At 38.7% G+C, this 20,909-nt stretch overlaps 1 protein-coding gene across 1 annotated transcript; it reads left to right on the forward strand.

Annotated features, from left to right (window-relative positions):
• Positions 1–3,992: 3,992 nt before the first annotated feature.
• On the forward strand, positions 3,993–18,481 carry LOC137496089 (macrophage mannose receptor 1-like). Its single transcript, XM_068222466.2, has 4 exons — positions 3,993–4,029; positions 4,114–4,449; positions 17,127–17,474; positions 17,596–18,481. Exons 1-4 carry the CDS (start codon positions 3,993–3,995, stop codon positions 17,955–17,957), a joined length of 1,083 nt encoding a protein of 360 aa, XP_068078567.1. The 3' UTR covers positions 17,958–18,481.
• Positions 18,482–20,909: the final 2,428 nt, after the last annotated feature.

Raw genomic sequence — 20,909 nt, forward strand, 5'->3', positions numbered from 1 at the left:
GAGAGGTGCACGTCAGCGACGCCGACAGCCACGGCGAAGGGCTATGTGTCAGCGCCGTAGCATAAGCCGGTGTTTGACGTAGAAGTATAAATCAGCCTTTAGGCAGCTACAGCTCTGGACAGTTCAAAAACATGGCAGATTAATTCCTATTATTAAGAATATTTAATATTGGCAGACACTTTAAACATTATAAATAGTTTGAAGATTAACACTGCACTGTGCTTACAGGTAAAAAAAATAAAATAAAATGTCAATGTTTAAATTAAAATGTGCTTTTAAATGTTAATTTAAAATGGCACTGTTCTTAAAAAGTAAGAAGAAAACTGACTGCTGTATTTAAATGTAAATGAGTATTATCATATAGTAGCCTATTCATCAAAACCTGGAAACATTCCTTAAACCTTGTAAATATATATGCTATATGTCAGTATATTCATGTATATTCTTTTTGATAAATTTTAAATATAAAATGGAATCATTTATACATGCAACATAAATCTTAATCTAAAAATTAACTTGTATTTAAAATATATGAATTGGATTTACATGCTTAAATTAGAATTTAGATCTGTTAGAGTAGGCTTTGTGTGTCAGAAAAGCAAGTGATTAAAACCATACCTGTCAACACAGGGATATAAAAATACAGGATACACCCCCAACAACCGTTACAAATATGGAGAGGAAATTAACTTCAATTGATAAATACATAACAAACATTAGAAAATTGAAAATAAAAGGTTTAGTCTATTAAAATCAATTTACTGATCACATCGGTATTATTGTACGCATCAAAGGGGTAAAAGTGCATTCATTTTATTACTTTAATTATTCAGTGATTGCTCCACGTACCACTTGAAGGAAGCCTGCGTACCACTAGTGGTACACATGCCACAGTTTGAGAACCACTAGCCTAAAGGATTTTCCCCAGGACACGAACAACAGGCTCTGTCACAATCACACTTCCACAAAAGCAAGCTCCTGATTGGTTAACCTAGTGCGAATGTCCGCTTAAAATTAGATTTTTGAACATGAGTGATTCACGTCAAACACGCAAAAAGCTCAATTCACGATGCGCCATTTGCGTTATTCGCGCTGCTCCATTCGCGACGCTGGATGTCTTTTTGCGCATTTGCATTGACTTAGCACAGCATTAGAGTAGTAGTGTACAATTTCATGAAAAAAAAAATTATATATAATATATATACATAGTATTTAAGGAAAAGCTCAAACACACTGCTTCCTTGTGTGACAACATGGGAACATCAACAAGCCAGAATCAACAACAAACCCAGATTACAATTTGCTAAATTACACTGGGAAAAAGACTAATGTTTGGAGACATGTCCTGTGGTCTGATGGAACTAAGATTGAACTGTTTGGCCATAATGACCAGTGTTACATTTGAAGGTCAAAGGGGAAAGATTACAAGCCTAGGAACACCATCCCAACTGTGAAGTATGGGGGCGGCAGCATCATGTTGTGGGGCTGTTTTGCTGCAGGAGGGACTGGTCCACCTCACAGCATAGATGGCATCATGAAGAAAGAACATTATGTAGAAATACTGAAGCAGTGGCGTAGCGGACGGGCCCGCAGGGCACGCACCGCGGGGGGGCCTCGCGTGATTAGGGGGCCCCACGTCGTCGCGATTTTCAATAATTGAAAATTCAGGAACCGCAATAAATCAAACTCTTGGGAACAACTGTGGTCGGAACCAAAGTTCACAGGTCTATGTTCTCTGAACACCTCTCAAGCAGTGGACTACTTCATTCTGATTGCTTTCCGCCGAACCGCGTCATGGTCATAGCCAATGAAGACGCGCCGCTGTTTCTCGCCGCCGGTTCTCGTTAAAAAATGAATGACTTCTGGCTACTTTGACGCTCTTGCGGCTTTCGGTTTGTGACCGCTCCTTAGTTTGTGAAGAGTTCCCCGCGTTGTCGATCCACCCCGCCTATTTTCCCCGCTCCTCAATTTGTGACATAGATATATATACACTAGATATGGCATAGGGACCCTGAGCATGCGTCTATAGCGCCGCCACATTGGTACAGTGCTCCTAGGACAAATGTCATTCAACCGCACTAGACAAGACAGTGTTATTACGTGAAGATGCGGGAATTTAGCGCTGTCTACGAGTGTAGTAACGAGCAAACAAAGAAAACAAAGGCAAAACACTTCATAGGTCAGATTACGTTTTTTCTGTTTTTGTATGTTCTGAAATTTGTGCTAAACAGGTAACGTTATTGATGATAACAATAAGGCAAAGTAGCTCCAACTCGCACTAAATACTCGGCTTATGCTAGTTTTGTTGTATAAAATCAGCAAACAATGCAAAAGAAATATGACAACGAGATGCTGCGCTGCCAGAAAATTGTGTTAATGTAGTGAACGAGTCGTTCATAACGGAGATTCATTCACAAACAAATCGCTCCCTCCGTCAGTATGAGAAGTGAAAGCAGGAGAGGAGCTGTGTTTCAGGACACGGATTAGATCAAATTTAACAGGGAGGGTGAATAGTACATTTCTGTACACACAAACAAAAGCTTTTTGTCAGGAATGCCCGGGCGGTCACTGATCCATCTATGTAGAAAAGTGATGTAAAATTATAATTTTCATTAAAAAAAATAATTTGCATACTGACATCCAGGAAAACTCCCGATCATAGATATATGTGTATATCTCTGTATAAGCACAAACCTCCCCCCACCGTCGGTGATCCCTGCAGGGGGGCCTTCGCATTTTGCGCTACGGCACTGTACTGAAGCAACATCTCAAGACATCAGCCAGGAAATTAAAACTTGGCCACAAATGGGTCTTCCAAACAGACCATGACCCTAAGCATACTGCCAAACTAGTTAAAATGTGCTTTAAGGACAACAGAGTAAATGTTTAGGAGTGGCCATCACAAAGCCCTGATCTCAATCCTATAGAAAATTAGGGGGCAGAGTTGAAAAAGCTTGTGCGAGAAAGACAGCCAACAAATCTGACTCAGTTACACCAATTCTGTCAGGAGGAATGGGCCAAAAGTCCTACAAACTATTGTGAGAAGCTTGTGGAAGGAGACCCAAAACAAGAAATACCAAGGAAATGTGTGTAAACTTTTGACTGTCTAGAAATTAATAAAAAATTCTCTCATTATTCTGGCATTTAGTAAATGTAAGTCATTTAGGTAATCCTAACAGACCTAAAATAGTAAACGCTTAGTATGATTTACCAGACAGAGCTGAGCTCCAGCGAGGGGGAGCATGAGCTCTCGTTCCTCCTTTCTTGCACTTCTTCTACGAGTGATGTCACTGGGGGTAGGGTTTGGGGTGGGGTTGGTGTACGCATTAAAACAGCTTATAGGAAGAGGAGCGAGAGCTCATGCTCCCCCTCGCTGGAGCTCAGCTCTGCTCAAATGGCTCTGCAGCGAGCACCACTTGGGATTTGATCAGACAATTAAAAATATATATATATTTATGTTCTTTGTTTAGAGTGTATGTAAACTTCTGGTTTCATATATATATATATATATATATATATATATATATATATATATATATATATATATATATATATATATTGTCATACAAGTAGGTTTTATGTTAAAATGGTTAATCTGATAATAATGTAATGAAAATGACAGATCTTATCTAAAAACTTTCAATTTTGGAAAACATAATGTGGACCTAATATCTCATTCAAATGAATATACTTCCAAAGAAACACAGAAACAAATAACAAGATGCAACATGCAAATACAAATGGATGTGGAAATACAACAGAAAAGGGCATTTGTTTAGAGTAATAAACACAAATGAGAGCAGAAAAATACATAGTCTGAAGCTGCAGACAGAAACACACCACCTCTGCAGTAAGACCATCTCACATGTTCTTGTATAATGACTGTGAATTTTGTTATGCTTTTGATATTATTTTATGCACATTCATGTTCACTCCGAGATGAATATCAGTTATTGTTTTTTTTTTTTCAATGTGTTTTTTTTTCTTCAGAAATGGCCCACACTCCATATTTCTTGCTTCTCTTCATTGGTGAGTGTGTTTGTAGTTTTATTTATCTTTTAATAAGTTTGACTCTGTTCTGAACAACATTAAAGCAAAGTGTCTCTTTCACAGCTCTCTGCTCCATATCTGAATGTGTTCAGCGTCAGTATCACTTTATAAATGAGAAGATGGAATGGACTGAAGCTCAGAGATACTGCAGAGAGAAATACACAGATCTGGCCACTGTTAACAACATGAGCGACATGAACCAGCTGATGAAGAGTGTGAATGATGTACGTCTCTGGATTGGTCTGCAGAGGAAATGGCAGTGGTCTTCAGGTGATCCTGCGCTCTTTCTAAACTGGGGATATAATCAACCAGATGGCAAAAATTTGTGTGCTTTTATGAGAAATGGAGAGTGGTATGATGGGAAATGCAGTGACTCCTGCATCTTTGTCTGCTACAACAGTGAGTACAAACGCTTATAAAAACACCTATTAAACAAAAGTTTTGAAGTAAATTGAAATGTGACGCTGATAGAAAATACATTTGTATAAACAGGGCTTGACATTAACTTTTTTGATCACCAGCCAATGTGGCTAGTAGATTTCTAACATTACAATCACCATTTTAACTAGCCACAATTCTGTTGTTTGAAAAACATATTTTATATGCATGAACTTGACTTAGACATGCTAAAATTACTTGATTTAGATGTTGTGTTGTCCATATGCCTTCTCATTCATTTCACTTTTTGTGTGTTGTGCATGAGCTTGCTTGCTGTGCATGAGGAAATGGGTTGTGTCGCAATGCAATTAGTTTTTATTTCACAAAAAAATTACCAAATTTATCTCTGACCACACCAAAAAGAAATAATTATTTCTTTGTCGCAAAATATAGCTGCACGTGTACTTTTTATTCAACAATTTTTTTTATATATTTTTTTTACTTGCGTTTAAAAGGTCACGAAACATCAAAACACATGTTTTGAGCTGTTGACAGTCGTATATGTGTCCCACACTGCTAAAAACACTATTAGGACACCTATATTTCACTAAAAAGTGTAAATTGGTTGTTTTTGCGTTATTTTAAGCAAATTCGTACTTCCGGTTTGAAACGAGTTTTTGAAGCTGCGTCACGGTCATGAGATAATAGCGTGTATTCCAGCGTGCAGACTGGGCGTCTGTGCCAGAGTGAGTCTTATTACGTCTTACAGTGTGCTGCATTAATGCATGAGTAAAGCTTGGGTCAAACCAATCAGCGCGCTCTATTGTGCAACTTCATTAATATTCATTACTGTCACAATGTTTAGACGACAGAGACGCCACGTTGTATTGGCAAAACAAGCGTGAAGTGTTGCTTTTATAGTTTGCTGCAGTTAAGTTTCGTTTTCATTTTCTCTCTGTGAGAGCTCAGCTGGACTCACGTGTGTATTTCAGTGTACGCGACGCTCGACAACAATAACTTACGTGTCTAAGGAGGATTATTGTTTACCTGAGAGCTGTTCTCATCTGCAAACGCTGAGATCCGGATTACAGATTCGGTAAGTAAGCGACCAGTGCTCTTTGTTTATTCAGTTTGTTCGTATCGAACTAACTATTGCACCGAGTGTAAACACGTTAGCACTACAACCAAACTATTATCGTCGTGTAGGATTTTCACCGCATTTTGTGACCGGAATAACACACGCAGCTTTACATTTACATTTAGTCATTTAGCAGACGATTTTATCCAAAGCGACTTACAAATGAGGACAAGGAAGCAATTTACACAACTATAAGAGCAACAATGAATAAGTGCTGTAGACAAGTTTCAGGTCCGTACAGTCTAAGAAGGTCTTTTTTTTTTTTTTTTTTTTTTTTTGAGTACAGTTAGTGGTATAGCCAGAGAGGCAATTGCAGATTAGGAAGTGAAGTGGAGACTAAATAGTTGAGTTTTTAGTCGTTTCTTGAAGACAGCGAGTGACTCTGCCGTTCTGATGCAGTTAGGGAGTTCATTCCACCAACTGAGCAGATTGAATGTGAGTGTTTGCAAAAGTGATTTCTTCCCTCTTTGGGATGGAACCACGAGGCGACGTTCATTCACAGAACGCAAGTTTCTTGAGGGCACATAGATCTGCAGAAGTGAGAGCAGATAAGAAGGAGCAAAGCCAGAAGTCAGTCGCTTTGTAGGCAAACATCAGAGCTTTGAAATTGATGCGAGCAGCAACTGGCAGCCAGTGCAAACGGACTAGCAGCGGAGTGACGTGCTTTTTTAGGTTCATTGAAGACCACTCATGCTGCTGCGTTCTGGAGCAGCTGAAGAGGCTTGATAGAGTTAGCTGGGAGCCCGGCTAGTAGAGAGTTTTCTGACACTACCTGCCGTGTGCATGTAGGTTTCCGGGAAATGCGGAGGGTTTTTTTTCTCATTGGCGTGCGGTATCAAACGTTGCATGAAAAATACACGCTTAGAGCAGATCCTCAAATCAAATATCTCGTTTGTCGCGAGGGACATGAATGAATTCCCTGAATGAAAGAGCCAAACTGCAGTTAAAGTCCACCATTTAATAATTTGGCAAATAATTAGACTACAAATGTCCATGTAAACACAGTCACTTTCTCCCCTGTGTGTGTGTGTGTGTTTTGACTTTGAAACTCAGGCCCCGTTTACACTAATGCGTTTTTGTTTTAAAACGCATAAGTTTTGTCACAGTTACGCCATCCATCCACACTACGCCGGAGTCTAACGCCAAAAACTGAGCATTTTGGAAACGCTGGAAAGGCCGTTTTCATTATTATACGCTGCTGCTCCGTCTCAGTGTGGATGGGGAAAGACGGAGACATCTGAAAACTTGTACTGAGTAATAAAAATATAAGCAACTTTTACTCTCTACTACATTTTGGATTGAACATATGTACTCTTTACTCCACTACATTTGAATGGACGCTTATTGTTACTCGTTACATTGTGATTGTGCGCGACAAGTTGGCATCTCTATCTACCATGGCTAATTTGTTGGACGGACGAGGCAATATCGCCATCTGCAGGCTGCTGAAGGTACTGTATGCTATTTATGAGCTAAATCACGTGAATTAGCAGCTTGCCAAATACCAGGGGCCTCATGTACAAAGACTTGCGTTGAAATTATACTAAAACATTGCGTACGCAAAAAGCTGTAAATGTGCATACGCAGAAAAAAATTTAGATGTATGAAACACTGCGTACACTGAATCTCACGGATACTCTTTTGTACATCCGAATGAACGTGAAACTGAGCGCAACATGCACAAGCACAAAACCCCTCCCTGCCTCCTCCCCCGTATGAATATGCAAATGACTCTACTTTGGCAAAACCCAATGGAAAAGCAATGGCAAAAGCAGGCAAAAAGAGAAACTTTCAGAGGTAGACCGGAGAAAAGCGGTGTTATTTGCAAGTTTGTTCTCCGGAATTAACAACAAAAGAAAAAAAATAAAGTGGGAGAGTTTAGCTGATGCGGTTAACACAGTTAGGTCTGAACATCGCACTGAGTGGATTAAAAAAAAGAAATAGTGAGATCAATAAGTGCAAAATGTTGCAGTACCCTTAACAGTCTCAGTGGTGCAGCTTGTAAAACACATGTGATCATGTTTTGACACGTTCGAGCATGAACTCGGTTCCAATCCAGCATCTGATAAACTCACTCTTCTTTTTTTCCCCCGCTACATATCAGATTTTGCCAACTATTTATCACGAGGAAGACAAGTAGGAATCATTAATAAGTTTGTGCATCATAGTTTATTTGCGCATTTATTGAATGGAAATGTTTCTGATTCACGCATCCAAATTCATCTTCACATAGTGTCTTTATAGCAATGTGCGTGTGGTAGATAGCTCAGATTACATTGGGAAAACAGGCGACCGCTGCAAATTGTGCTTTAATGTTAAGCTGGTCAACGATATGGTATGGAAACCTTATATACCTGCTAGATGAACCTGTCTCATACAGCTGCCATTGCAAGGCTCAGACACTTTGTAGAGAGGAATTTAACACAACTGCCTCTAGGAGTCGCCAATGGAAATAAAACAGACACGCACAAAAAATGTGCGTACGCCAGCCATAAAGCTGCCGTGGAGCTGCGCACTGTAAGAATTGAAATATTGCAAATATTCTGATATCTTTGACAATTCAAAACATGAGCTGAAAACAGAGACTGGTAACTTCACAACTCAGCAAGGGGTATGCGGGAAAAACCAGTTCCTGCTGCATTTGCATCTGAAACTCAGCTTCATCCCCCAACTCACGCATATGGTCATTTCAATGTTTGAATGTTTTAAATTAACCAAACTGACTTTAACTATCATGTTTGATATCATTTGAAATGTCTCAGTGCGATTGGTACAATGGTCTCATTCTCTCAGAAATAGACATAATCAGAACAATAAATATATAACTTCAGGCATCTTTTGAACCACTGTGAGAGGTGTAACACTAAGTGTGAATGCCTTCTTTGTTATTCACACCCCCTTCCTTGAGGGAATTCTTGGATTATTTAAGGTAAGGCCTAAGAAGGACTCAGGGCGATTCTGCCTAACCAGATCAGCCCATAACATGGGGTCTGCCCCATGTTATGTATATTTCAAAGTCAGGAATGCATCTTTTTCATCTTGGATTTATCTTTGATAATTTGATGTTTTGTATTGATCATTTATGAATTGACTGATTGAATTGGCATAATACATTTACCTGACTAATAAATTGTTATGTTTGACCATATTTTGCTCACTCTGTAATTATTAATTCAAGTAGATTACGCTGTATCCTTGTTTCCGCACGTCTTGCGTCAGGTCAGTAGACGGACTAAAATCCAATTGAGATGGAGCATTGGCACACTAATTGTGTTTTAGGGATCCGGCTGACTCTTGGTATTGATTCATGTGTACTTAGGTGGAAAGGGCGATAACTTCCGTCTAGGTCAACAAGGTGTTGCACGACTAACCTAGATTGGGTACCCGACCTTTGTTTGAAGGTAATATTATTCTAAATTAAGTTCATATGGGAAACCATGGGCTTGGTGAAAACCAAAGTTACTATAGAGTCCAGTAGTCGGGTACATTTATATTAATGCCCTAACCTCTAATTAGAAATGATGATTGTCTTAACTCAAAGGTGTACATCTAAGCGGGACTAACTAAAGTATTTTAGAACGAGTGCGCTGGTAGCGGCCATCTAAAGTATTAGTCAATTTACCTCTGTTTAATATTCAAGACTGACCGGAGTGTGACCGTGAGGGACGCCTTCGGCCGAGGCGATTTCTCTGAGCGACATGAGCACCCGAATGAACGGATGTAATAGTTACTAGTGAAGACAAACGGTTCAAACATTTATCTAAATTACATATTGATATAATCTTCTTAATGTTTTATAATTGGAGTCAGATAAAACAAGGATAAATATATTAATATTCTAAACCATCTCATACTAAAATTGGAGTCAGATATGAGTTAAGTTTAATATAAATCAACATTGTGCACTGGAAAGACAGAACATGCAGTGAACCTTCATCCACCAGTGGACACCGGCATTGGGCCAACTGGGTGGACCTTACAAAATGGTGACCCATCTCCGTGATCTCCCAACTCAGGCGAGTTACGTCTTTCCAGCACAAAATGGATTTATATCAACCAAGAGGTTTGGATCTTCTATTCTATCTTCAGCTGCTGTGGTAAGTCAATTCTTCTTTGCCTATTAGAAATGTTGAGGGAAAGCTGGACGCACCCTATATAAACACATTGATAGAATGAGTCGGAAATGCTCAAAAATGTTAGACCGGAATGCGTTATCCGGTGGGGTTGAGAATTAGACAAAACCACTTTGATTATCAGGGACATGATAACAGCAGTATAGAAAAACGCCATCCCTTGCTCTGAAATATCTCTTTGTCTGCTAGGCAGCAAGAGTTGAAGCTTAAATTGGAATAACATCATCCAAATTATATTCTGGGACTCAGTGGAGAGTCACAAATTAGATCCTAAAAGTTTGAATCAAAAATATCCATTGTTTTTAAATCTACTGTTTTATAAAAAAGAGAAAAATGGAAAAAAGGAAAACAGGAAAAATGGTTTAAGATTTAAAAACAATTGTAAACTTTTAAATTGGATTAATAACAACAGTCTGTTTAAAGGCATTTGCATGTGAAAAATAAAGGTGAGCAGAACAGAATGATTTGATTGCAAAAAAGACAAATAAGCTCTAATGAAAACTCTGCTTTTACAAATAAGAAATTTGCCATTTAAATTTAATGGGGATAAATTCAAATATGATGCTGATCAATTAAAATATCCACTATACTTTAATTTAATCTCGAAACAGACTAAATATAAAAGATTTTAGCTTTAAATAAGCCCTTAGACCTCCTGATTGCTCAAACCTTTTCATATTCAAATGGCCTGACAGAGAGCAAAGAAGTCTCACCTCAGTGATAATAAGATGCTCAGAATGTGTTTGCTGTAATTGCATAATGCACTGTGTTCTAAAACACTCTCCAGAGACCAGATATAATTATATTTAATACATACTATTTTAATATAATATAATTACATTAGGAATAAACAATAATGTACATTATATTATAATCGCCAATCATGGCACTAAAGACTAGAGATGAAACATTCACTTTGAGGAGGTTTGCTTTCTTTATGCTTAATGAAAACACTGACAGAACTACTATAGAATAACTGATTGTAAACCAATATAATCTTCGCTGAAAAAACACCACCTACAATTAAAATTTGATCAGAGAGTTAAACTCACCAGAAAATAATGAAAGGGGGATGGATATGATAACATTCAGAGTTACCAAAGTTTTTATGGGTCAAAAGATCTAAGAATCTGTGAGTCACACCATAAAATGACAACCGTTAAGCAGAGAACACCAAAAGGGTGAAATGATTTCTGCCAACAGATCTGACTGTTAATGAGAGCAAAAGATGAACTATGGGTATCGGCCCATTAGATTGTGAACTGAAATTAATGAAAAATCATTGATTGATTCAGAAAAATGTCCCCAGCGGAACTGGGAGATAATGCTCAGAATACAGCAGACTGTGTAAACAGGTGTTACACACTCACAGATCTGACCAGCAACATCATGTGGCTTCCAGAATTAATATTGCAAAATGATGCATTAACATTAATTCCACATGATTGAATTTGAAACTGATGAAAATTCTAAAATAACTATGGTTCTTCTCTGCTTTTGTTCTCACCTTAGGCGGACGAATAACAAAGAACACTCAAGATCCGGTCCACATCAAACAAATACAAATGAGGGCGACAAAAGGTTAGGCCATAACCTGAGAGGCCAAAAGTCTCCCATCTTGCATCTCAAAGCAAGAACCCCTGTGAGGCAAATCCCTCACCTCCTGCAGTGAGTCTTCTGAAAAAGTCTTTGATCAGTCATCAGAATAACAATTATCCACAGCTGATCTTATCAATGGATTCAGCATTCTAGGAGGCTATGTGATTTCACAAAACATCTTTCTTCAACAAAGATGTAAATTTACATGTTAAATGAAACAGAGACACAAAAAGATCTCATAGTTAAAATCTTCCCAAATTGTTTAATAGCAATGGGACTAAAAGCCTGGTTACCTAGAGGCAAAAATAAACGTCACTGCATTATCCTTGCAAGACCAATAGCAAAAGACTCTATTGTTAAGAATCCTGGTGGCATTTTTAAATTTGTTTTTATACTATACACATGTTAAACCACATGTCCTGTATGAAAATGGAATTAACTATGTTGAAATTCATGATATTTGTTTCTTTGATCTCCAAAAGTAGAAAACTCTGCTATCCCCTGTATAGCTGCAGTTTGAACTACAAACAGGAGTATAGAGTGTGATAATTAAATTAACCATGAAAATGCATTTTTTACAGGATCCAGCTTTGAAAATTGCACCTTTACATGCTCCGTAAAAGATATTATATGGAATCAATTTGAGCCGGAACACACCTCATGTTCACATTCTTATGCTGGCTCCCTGCTAAGACAGGACTAAAATTTTGCAACACAATTATAAAAGTTGATTACCATTGTTCGGAGCATTACACTGACACATAGCCACAGGTAAACCCAGGCACATAGATAACACCTCAGTCTTCAAAGACCCAGGAGTCAAATCTATCGTTTGTCCATGTTTATACAAACAAAACACATTAGCCTCACACACATAGAACAGAATAATTAATCTGATGACAGATGAGACAACAAACACCCTCTGACACCCTCTGTCAGCTGAAAAGAAATTACACATTTGCATGGCTTTGACAACAAATTGATGGTATAAAACTTCAATAGAGGCGAACTTGCCATAGATACACTGACTGTTGTGGGGATGGTTGACAAACCAGAGGGCCCCTGGTTTTCCAATCTATCACCAATAACAGGTATAAGTGCTAAAGTGATTAAAATTAAACCGAAGTGAGGACACTTCTAATAATCACTAGGACATTTAAATTTGACAAATACCATCAATTGTGTTCAAGCCCCCCCACACACACATAAACACACACACACACACACACACACACAAACACAAACACACACAAACACACACAAACACACACACACACACACACATAAACACACACACACACAAACACACACACTAACACACACACACACACACACACACACACACAAACACACACACCACACAACATACACACACAAACACACACATTATTATAGATATACCTTCATAATTATGGTTAAATAATGTGATTACTATCATGTATGACAAATATCTTCATGTTTTTTCATTTTGAAAATGAATGTCATTTATTTGAATGTATTGTCATGATGATATGTTTTATGATGCATACTGCCTGTTATACTGTTTTAATAAGTTGCACTGACCTTTTGATAGCTTTACCTTGAGTAATCCAAACCAAGAATATTTAATATTCTACCTATCATTATACCCCATCTCAGTGGTGACAAAGAATTATCTGTTTTTGATTGGACCATTTAAACAGATTGAAAGAGACCTGAGACCAGTTGTACGACTCGCACTTGCTGACTTTTATGCTTTGATCATATATTTTATGCTTAACCTCATGACTTTCTCCAATGCAGAATGACACAAGTTCATAACTGTTCAATCGCTGAGCCATCAAGTTGCTGTTTAGGTGTCCGGGAGAAGGCAGTGTATACACACTGTAGACCCCCACATGCCGATGTCTGCATATCTGGAGGTGACCAGATTCATCAGAAGAAGCAGACTATGAGAAGCCCACACGACGTGGACACTTTTGTCAGGGGAAGGACACAGTGGAAGCTATGAAGGCCTGTATGGACTGAATGAGCAGTGCATTCGGGTCAGACTCATCAAAAGAGGTGAAAACGAGCCTGGACCTGTTTAGCTACCTGCTGAACACGACTTACAACTGATAATGCTGCAGAGACTGTCTTGAATTGCCCCTGAACGACCTCAACAAGGATACATAGTGACCCCATGGACACATTTATATCTGACCCACGGGATCAAATGGGGGTTATCTGTAAGAATTGAAATATTGCAAATATTCTGATATCTTTGACAATTCAAAACATGAGCTGAAAACAGAGACTGGTAACTTCACAACTCAGCAAGGGGTATGCGGGAAAAACCAGTTCCTGCTGCATTTGCATCTGAAACTCAGCTTCATCCCCCAACTCACGCATATGGTCATTTCAATGTTTGAATGTTTTAAATTAACCAAACTGACTTTAACTATCATGTTTGATATCATTTGAAATGTCTCAGTGCGATTGGTACAATGGTCTCATTCTCTCAGAAATAGACATAATCAGAACAATAAATATATAACTTCAGGCATCTTTTGAACCACTGTGAGAGGTGTAACACTAAGTGTGAATGCCTTCTTTGTTATTCACACCCCCTTCCTTGAGGGAATTCTTGGATTATTTAAGGTAAGGCCTAAGAAGGACTCAGGGCGATTCTGCCTAACCAGATCAGCCCATAACATGGGGTCTGCCCCATGTTATGTATATTTCAAAGTCAGGAATGCATCTTTTTCATCTTGGATTTATCTTTGATAATTTGATGTTTTGTATTGATCATTTATGAATTGACTGATTGAATTGGCATAATACATTTACCTGACTAATAAATTGTTATGTTTGACCATATTTTGCTCACTCTGTAATTATTAATTCAAGTAGATTACGCTGTATCCTTGTTTCCGCACGTCTTGCGTCAGGTCAGTAGACGGACTAAAATCCAATTGAGATGGAGCATTGGCACACTAATTGTGTTTTAGGGATCCGGCTGACTCTTGGTATTGATTCATGTGTACTTAGGTGGAAAGGGCGATAACTTCCGTCTAGGTCAACAAGGTGTTGCACGACTAACCTAGATTGGGTACCCGACCTTTGTTTGAAGGTAATATTATTCTAAATTAAGTTCATATGGGAAACCATGGGCTTGGTGAAAACCAAAGTTACTATAGAGTCCAGTAGTCGGGTACATTTATATTAATGCCCTAACCTCTAATTAGAAATGATGATTGTCTTAACTCAAAGGTGTACATCTAAGCGGGACTAACTAAAGTATTTTAGAACGAGTGCGCTGGTAGCGGCCATCTAAAGTATTAGTCAATTTACCTCTGTTTAATATTCAAGACTGACCGGAGTGTGACCGTGAGGGACGCCTTCGGCCGAGGCGATTTCTCTGAGCGACATGAGCACCCGAATGAACGGATGTAATAGTTACTAGTGAAGACAAACGGTTCAAACATTTATCTAAATTACATATTGATATAATCTTCTTAATGTTTTATAATTGGAGTCAGATAAAACAAGGATAAATATATTAATATTCTAAACCATCTCATACTAAAATTGGAGTCAGATATGAGTTAAGTTTAATATAAATCAACATTGTGCACTGGAAAGACAGAACATGCAGTGAACCTTCATCCACCAGTGGACACCGGCATTGGGCCAACTGGGTGGACCTTACAGCACATTCCCACGTTCAGTTCGTCGTTAGTAAATCCAAACGTGAGCGATTCTGAGCGTGAAACCTGGCGTACGCAAAGTTTTTGTGCGTACGCAGCGTTGATACATGAGGCCCCAGGAGTTGTGTTTGGCCCGGCATGCTTGTATTTTTAGGCAGCAAGCATTAGTCCCTGAGAGGTGTTCAAAAGCGTCATAATTGTCATCATTCCACATCGCGCGTGCTAAGAAGCCGCACACAGTTGGCAAAGCATTGTTATTACCAGCTACCAAAGACATCGTCAAAGAGTTATTTGGAGAGGAAGCAGCAATAAAGGTAGATTGTATGCCTTTGTCAGACAACACAGTAAGCAGACACATAAGTTCAATGTAAATATTTTGCAGTTTTACATAAATACAAGACAGAGAAAAAAACTACAGAAACTACAAATGTTACAAATGTCCAGGTTTAACTTTTCATCTACCAGTGCCTTATTTAAAAAAGCTATCTTGTTCTGTTAATGTAAAAATATTTTGTTGTTTTTTTTTTAATGAAATATAAAAAATTTGAGAATATTTTTTTGCTATAGTGAGTTTCCAACTAATAAAATAAAGTTTTAAAAACAATACCATTTTGCATGCCTGTGAGATATGAACTATAATGACTTTACGTTAAACAGAATTTTAGTTTACACATTTATACTTGAAATGCATAAGTGCCATTAAACTTTAGGCAAAGGAGTCCCCTGCAAGGAATCATTATATTTGGGGGTCCCTAAGATTAAAGAGTTTGAAAACCCCTGTCGTAGTGGACCACCCCTTTAACACTTTACTTTCCAGATGAAAGTGTATCATGGCAGTTGATTAATCAAACAATAAAAGCCAATTCAGAATTAACTGCACAACATCAATTACTCAAAGATAAATTTAAGAGTACTGATGCATTATGGGCCGGTTTAGATACAGACTCGTGTGCTGACACATTTACAATTTCTACTAATTTCAATTAAATAACCAGTGAGAGATTAATGAATGGTTATTTTGTTGGAGCTAGAAAACATGAGTCATTTGTTTGGGGTTAAAACAAAGGTTATCAAAGCAAAGAAAGCCAAACCTTGTTACCTATCACACCTGAATATATATATATATATATATATATATATATATATATATATATATATATTTACTTTTTAATAGCAATGGGGAAAGAGGGCAAGAACATGTCAAAGGCTGTGCTGGGCACTTTTTTGAATGTCCTGTTCTTTAGATTCCAGAGTTTTTACTGCAGGGCACATTTAAGTCTGAGGAAAATGAATCTCTACAACAGGAAAAAAAAAAAGAAAAAAAAAACTTTCTGTAACACAGATTTTCTCATGCTGTGTTCACACCAGACGCGGAACGCGCGGATAAATCACGCTATTCGCGTGTAAATAGCAGCGTGAACATTTGAGTTTACTCGCTTCATACACGCGTCAAACCCCGCTTCATTCGCGTGTCAAATTCACTTCAGAACAGATTTGGATTCGCGTGATGTGCAGGGCTTCTGTCTGCCCGAAGACTCTAGCTTCATAGCTAAATGGCTAACATGGATTTTATGAAGAAAATAACAGTGTTTATGTGCTTTATGGAGACTGAAAAACAGCGTTGATACGTTTAGGGTCGTGTCTGAGTCCACTACATCCTTTCAGAGGTGCATCCAGCTCTGTGAGCTTATAAACTCCTCCAGAAACTGAACCTGGATGACGGAGGATTTCAGCAGTGCTTCTGACTGAGCCAAGCCCAGTTTTATGAACTGTTGTCGGTGAAGGCTGGATGATTTCCCTCGGGACACCATCAACTGGTTCTACGTCACAATCACGTCCCCACAAGAGCAAGCTTCTGATTGGTTAACGTGGTGCGAATGTACGCTGAAGTTCAGATTTTCGAAATCGAGAGATTCGCTCGAAACGCTCGGTAAGAGCGTCAAACGAGCAAAACGCTCAATTCGCCCCGCGCCATTCGCACAATTTGCGTCATTCGCGCCACAGGATGTCTATTCGCGCGTTTGCATTGACTTAACATGTAAATCACTCGCGCTAGACTGGTGTGAACGCAGCAATATGCTTTCACCACTGCCTTTGTTCACATTCAAAGCATAGTAAAAATGAACTAATAAACTAATGTTTCCATTTTTTTCCACAAAGTGAGCAGAGGACTGGTGTACGTCAATCAGATGATGAACTGGAAATCTGCTCAGAGTTACTGCAGACAGAATCACATTGATCTGGTCAGTGTGAGGAACCAGAATGACAATCAACAGCTGGAGAAGTTCATTAATGACAGAAACTCATCTGGATCTGCAGTCTGGATCGGTCTGTTCAGAGACACATGGCAGTGGTCAGATCAGAGCAACTCCTCATTCAGAAACTGGTTGACTGGTGAACCAAATAATAATGAAGGTAATGAAAACTGCACAGGGCTAAAGGAGAACACTCAGGGACATTGGGCAGACATCTCTTGTCACTACCAGTTTTCCTTTGCGTGTCATGAAGGTGAGCAGATCCTTTAAACACACTCAATCCATCATCAGCTCCAGATCTCTTAAAGATCTCTTTGTTCTGCATGTTGTTGTTGATCAGTTTCTCTCTAGTTTCTGCTTTGTTTTGTGTCCAGATAAACTGATTGTGATCCAGCAGAATCTGTCGTGGTCTGAAGCTCTGAGATACTGCAGACAGCATCATGTGGATCTGGTCTCGGTTCAGTCAGTGGAGATGCAGCGTCGTGTGATGAACGTGGTTAAACTGGCGTCTACCGAGGCAGTGTGGTTGGGTTTACACAACTACTGCAGCATGAACATGTGGCTCTGGGTGAGTGGAGACATGGTGTGCTATCAGAACTGGGCTCCAGGGAACGGCAGCACACCGGAAAACTGCAAACTGGAGAACAGAAAAGGAGCAGTTCAGTCTGGAGGAGATCAGACCTGGATCAGCCTTCCTGAATCTCACAGACTCAACTTCATCTGCACTAACTACTGAGAGTGAAAGATTTTTATATGTTTGTTTAAAATAATCAATGCTTTTTATGCTGTTTTTATAGTAAATTGTGTTTATTTCAACTGTATAATTAAAAATTCTGTAAGTTAACACATTCAAATGTTATTCTATGAAAAAGTGGTTTAAAACATTTAACAAAGACAGTTGAGGGAAATTTCAGTCAATTGCAAACTAAAAATAACAGTTCAATATTTTGACTTGTGCATACTGAACACTTAAAAGATTAAAGTAAACAAGTCTTGTGCAGTGACTTCTTGGGATCTGGTTTTTCTGGTGCTTTGTCAACTTCTCACTGCTGTGTTTTAGTTATATCTTTACAGTTAATTATTTTAAAAGTGATTGTGCATCAAACTCTTAATTTGTTGCATGTCTCCAATTACAATACAATTTAGTTTAGTTTTTAGAGTGTACTAGTAAAAGCTGTTTAAAACAATCTTGCAGTATGCATGCATGTTGAACTATTCACTGAAGTGTTCAACCTCAGCTCAAATAAAGATTTGAACATGTCTAATGGCTACTGCATTGACTCCCTATTAAATATCATATCAATTTTAACATTTTATTGGCCACCCACAAAGCTTTGAACGACTTATGCCTAGTTCAGACTGCGTGATTTTAGCCCCGATTTTAGCTCGCCGACAGGTTTTGAGAAATCGCCGACAAATGCCTGAAATCACAGGCAAATCGCTGCTCGTGCACGTGAGTGACAATCACACAGTATGAACTTTCAAAGACGCGATCTGAGAGAATCGCTGATGAGTCGCTGATGCCTGTGAGATATTTGGCATGCTGAATATCTGGAGCTGTCGGCGATTCAAATCATGCCGTGTGAATTGAATTTTGACTGAAATTAACGTCAGCCATCACCTACAGCCAATGAGAGAGCAGCTTTCACTTGTGTGTGCGTGTGTGTATACCTGCTGCAGGCCAGCGGGAGGCTGGGGGAGAAGTTAAAAGCGCTCTTTTACGGTTTATTTGGTCCCACGAAATGGAGGGAAAACTAGTGGAGGTTTGACAGGACTCAGGAGCAACCGTGTCTGTTTGACATTTCATACAAAAAGAAATTAGTTTATTATCAACGTTGAGGAGAAATGGCTAATTCCCTTTAAACCCAGGTGAGCAAACATGTACATGTTCTACCCCATTAAAGGCTTCTTTCTCATTATGTAGTTAATAAAAAAAGATATACGACGTGCTTTTGGCTGTGAGACGTAGTTTGGACGAAGTTGTCGGTGATTCTTCCTATAGTAAAGTCATGCAATGTGAATGTCCATGTCGCCGATCCATCTTGCAGTGTAAACAGAGCAGCGACGAAACGCTAGCCCAGATAGTCATGCAGTGTGAAAACATCTGTGACACAATTACTTTGAAAATCATGCAGTCTGAACTCGACATTAGCTGCCCAGTATTTGAGGGAGTTCCTGGTGTATTATAGCCTCTCACGTTCACTACACTTAATTCATTCTGGACAATTAATTAATTCCAGAATATCAAAATCAACTGTAGGCGGTAGATCTTTTTGTCATATCTGGCACCTAAACTCTGGAACAGCCTTCTTGGCACAGTTCAGGAAGCAGACACACTCTGTCAGTTTATGACTAGATTAAAGACACAAACGCTTTTGAAATTTAAATCTTCTAAAGGATTGTTAGTCTGCGTTATTTAAGGCAATCAGAGCCAGGAACACTTCCCAAAGAACAGAGTTTGAACAGCATCTGTGCTTATGTTAGTCTTTTGTTTCCTGGACCAGGCCGTATCCTGAGCAGCTCCTGTGATGGTTATAGAGGAGTGGAGAGCATGAGACTGATTCCTGTAAGACTCTAGTGACAGACAAGTCACTGAGCCAGCCTGCACACCAGCCGGTGACCTCTCCCACCTGCAGCTTCTCCACGATGGATGTTCATTTACATTTACATTTAGTCATTTAGCCGACGCTTTTATCCAAAGCGACTTACAAATGAGGACAAGGAACCAATTTACACAACTACAAGAGCAACAATAAACTAGAACCTAAAGTTCATTGATAAACTTTGATGTTGGCTTGAGAAAGCCAACGTGACTGCGCTAGGACTGGGAATGGCAGTTGGCAGAAAGCACGGCAGCGGTTGCTAAGTGGTTGCTAGGCAGTTGCTAAAATGTTTATGGCATTGTTAGGTGGTACATGTTTGATCAAATGCTAATACTTAGTAGGCATTTCTAGCATAAGTTATTGCATTTAGATAATCATTCATAGCATGTAGCTAATCGTTTTTAGCACTTGGCTTCCATTATCATTGTTAATGAGTCAAACAAGCCAATGCCCAGGTCCCTACAATGTTCTGATGTAGAGATATTGCTATTTTTAAATGGTTGCTAGGTTATACTGTTTAATTGCTATGGGGACATTTGACAGGTTAGTGATGATACATCAAAGCTTCTTGGCAATATGAGTGATCTAAATCAACCCCGATGTTTCTATGACAGTCTTTATGAGTGTCAAAAACTGGACTTGAACATTATGTATTCCTGGTGTTGAGTTGCGGCTAGAAGGGCATTCGCTGTGTAAAACAAATGCTGGATAAGTTGGTGGTTCATTCCATTGTGGCGACCCCTGATTAAAAAAGGGACTAAGGGAATGAACATTATGTAAAAATGGCTTGCCGTATTTTTTTGAAAATACAACGCTTAATAAGTGTGAAAGTGATACATGCAAAAATGGCTTGCCATATCAGTAAAAAATATGGAGTTTAAGTCAAAAATGGCTCGCTATATTTTGAGAAAAATAATAAAAGTATGAGTAATAATAATAATAATATAAGTATAAGTATGAAAAACTATAAGTCTGATAAACCTTAAAGATATAGCAACAAAATCTAACGCATCTAAATACAGCTTTTGGCCAAATTTGGGGCTTGTATAATTTTTTTTATATGCCCGGGTTATAAAAATTTAATA

The sequence above is a fragment of the Danio rerio genome, chromosome 7, assembly GCF_049306965.1.
Source record: "Danio rerio strain Tuebingen ecotype United States chromosome 7, GRCz12tu, whole genome shotgun sequence".
Lineage (NCBI taxonomy): Eukaryota > Metazoa > Chordata > Actinopteri > Cypriniformes > Danionidae > Danio > Danio rerio.

What these genes read in the sequence shown, in the direction of transcription:
- LOC137496089 (XM_068222466.2), top strand. Translation starts at nt 3,993, where the DNA reads ATGGCCCACACTCCATATTTCTTGCTTCTCTTCATTG. An exon ending in TTTCTTGCTTCTCTTCATTG is followed by an intron (nt 4,030 to 4,113) that starts GTGAGTGTGTTT and finishes TCTCTTTCACAG; the next exon opens with CTCTCTGCTCCATATCTGAA. An exon ending in TTCCTTTGCGTGTCATGAAG is followed by an intron (nt 17,475 to 17,595) that starts GTGAGCAGATCC and finishes TTTTGTGTCCAG; the next exon opens with ATAAACTGATTGTGATCCAG.